At 42.1% G+C, this 2,224-nt stretch overlaps 1 protein-coding gene across 1 annotated transcript in view; it reads right to left on the bottom strand.

Moving 5' to 3' along the window:
• Window positions 1-2,223, bottom strand: part of Eif3f (eukaryotic translation initiation factor 3 subunit F) — a gene marked incomplete at its 5' end in the record, with an annotated part of 7,324 nt that extends 5,101 nt beyond the window's left edge. Inside the window, one exon of the mRNA XM_015504356.2 lies at window positions 2,010-2,223. Coding sequence (XP_015359842.1) covers window positions 2,010-2,223 — 214 coding nt within the window. The remainder of the gene's footprint in view (window positions 1-2,009) is intronic.
• Window position 2,224: the final 1 nt, after the last annotated feature.

Genomic DNA, 2,224 nt, shown 5'->3' with positions numbered 1-2,224 from the left:
TACCCCCCCCCAATAAATAAATAAAAAGGGCTGGGGATGTTGCTCAGTGGTAAAGCCCCTCATCATCATCAACAACAAATACTTTCTTTTCTTTGGGATATGACACTAGTCTCTAGTTTTCTTCCTTCTCTTTCTAAATTTCTGTTGGCTCTTCCAGGGACTTCTCCAGTTGTCAGGGTTCTATCTTAGTTCTGCTATCTTTTACTCTATGCTTCTTTTCTAGGTCAGGCCCTGACCTAAAAATGTTTTTGTTAATAAAAGTTTAAATGCTTAACACCAAGAGCACTGTACCACGATTCAGTTTTCAGAAGGATCTAAAGGTCTAAATTTAGCTGATCTGACTAGGGTGTCATTGTAGTACTGGGGCACTAAGCATAAACTTTGGGTAGAAGATTGTCTCTTAAAATAGCTCCAGTGAATTTGGAAAATTTGATAAGTATCTGTCAAATGCTATATTAGTAATGTAAAAATCATTTGCTGCAGAAGTCTACAATGGGGCACTTACAGAGTGTCTTCATATTGTGGGAGGATAAGGATAGAGTAAGGGTGAGTATATTGGATGGAAGATTAATGTTAATATTTCTGCTAGGGACCTTGAGGATGGATGGAATTTAAACAAATAAGGGAGAGCAAGGAAGGCATGTGTGGCAGAGTATAAAGGTTTGATTTGAGAAAAAATAATGTTTAGAAGATAATGAATCAATTTAAGTTTCTATAAAGTGCTATATGGTCAGAGACAGAGAATGTATGTATGTACTAGGGACTAATTCAGTCCCTAGCACTTGGGACAGCATGGGCCTGATGTGGTAGATATGTACCACCTGTAACTGATGTGTATCAGCACAGTTAGATGCTTTCTGTAATGATGGAGTTCTCACTAAAACTCTGTTGAAGCAGCCACTGAAAGAATTAGACTTTAAGCAGTTTGCCTTAAGGCACATGGCTACTGTTTGGTGAAATCTATCTATATATCTTCGTCTTATTTGCAATATACCAACTGTCTTCTACAGTGTAAGGCCTATTATAAAGTCAAGAATAAGAAAAAAAAATGATGCATTCAAGTAGAGCAGTCTTACAAAGGGGTTTGGAAGCAGTCACTGAGAATAGAAATGAATTTAATGGGACTAGCAGCTTCTGGAGAAAGGCATTTATTATCAGCAATCCCTCTTTAGTCTTTCCAGTTTTACAAACCACTTTAACAGAAAATATTTGTTTCCCAAATCTATAACACAGGAAGGTAAGATACAGTCTTCAATCTGAAGGCTAAACACAGATTTATAAACAGATAAAAAAACTGTATCTAATTGTAAAATAAGAGAGGGCACCGGGCTGAACAGTACTTACTGTATTAAGAACTAATATTAGGGGAGATGGAGGGACAGAGGATCAGGCTAAGTTCAGGAAAACAAAATACTACAAAATCCTAAATAAGTTCCAGGCAAATCAGCTTACTTGTTGAGAGTAACCTTTTTACAGTTGTTCCCAATCCTTTGCCAAATGGTTAAAAAAACCTTTGTGAACATCTGGAGAACAAAGACATTTAGTCATTGGATAAGAGGGGGGTGGGATATGGTCACTGGGTTTAAGGAGTCAAGGGTACTTTACTTTCTACTGGGAGTTTTGAGTTCATTTTTGGCAGAATGAGGCTTACCATAAAATGCTGCTGGAAATATTAAAAAATAAAACGGGGGCGGGGATGTGGCTAGGCTGTGGAGCGCTCGCCTAGCACGGGCAGGACCCGAGTTCGATCCTCAGCACCACATAAAAAAACGGAAGTCACTCGGCAGATGCTATTCAGTAAATGACAACTACTCCTTGTTATATTTTGCGTCGCTTGAAGTACAGCGATCGGGCACGTGAGGGGAGTGTTCAAGCCCTCTGGGAAGATAAATCGCAGCCGGAAAGTGCGATAGAGAAATAGGTAACAAAAAGATCAGTGTGGATTGGAAGGAGGATTGACGGATGAAACAGTTAACATGAGATGTGCAGAATAACATCTGACCACTCACCCAGCAGAGTTCCGATAACACGCGCAGCGCCGTCGTTGCGTCGCTCGTAGCTGTCCACGATGGAGGCCAGAATGACCGGGTGCAGCCTGACCACGCGGCCTCCGGGGAAGGGCCCTGGGAGAGCAGGACCCGGCAGAGAGGGCGCGGGGGTTTGCGCTGGGGCTTGCGCCGAGGACGCGGTCTGGCCTGGTGCCGCGGGAGTAGCCGCGGCGTCG

Source organism: Marmota marmota, unplaced genomic scaffold, assembly GCF_001458135.2.
Source record: "Marmota marmota marmota unplaced genomic scaffold, marMar, whole genome shotgun sequence".
Lineage (NCBI taxonomy): Eukaryota > Metazoa > Chordata > Mammalia > Rodentia > Sciuridae > Marmota > Marmota marmota.
This window is presented reverse-complemented; position numbering and strand designations above follow the sequence as displayed.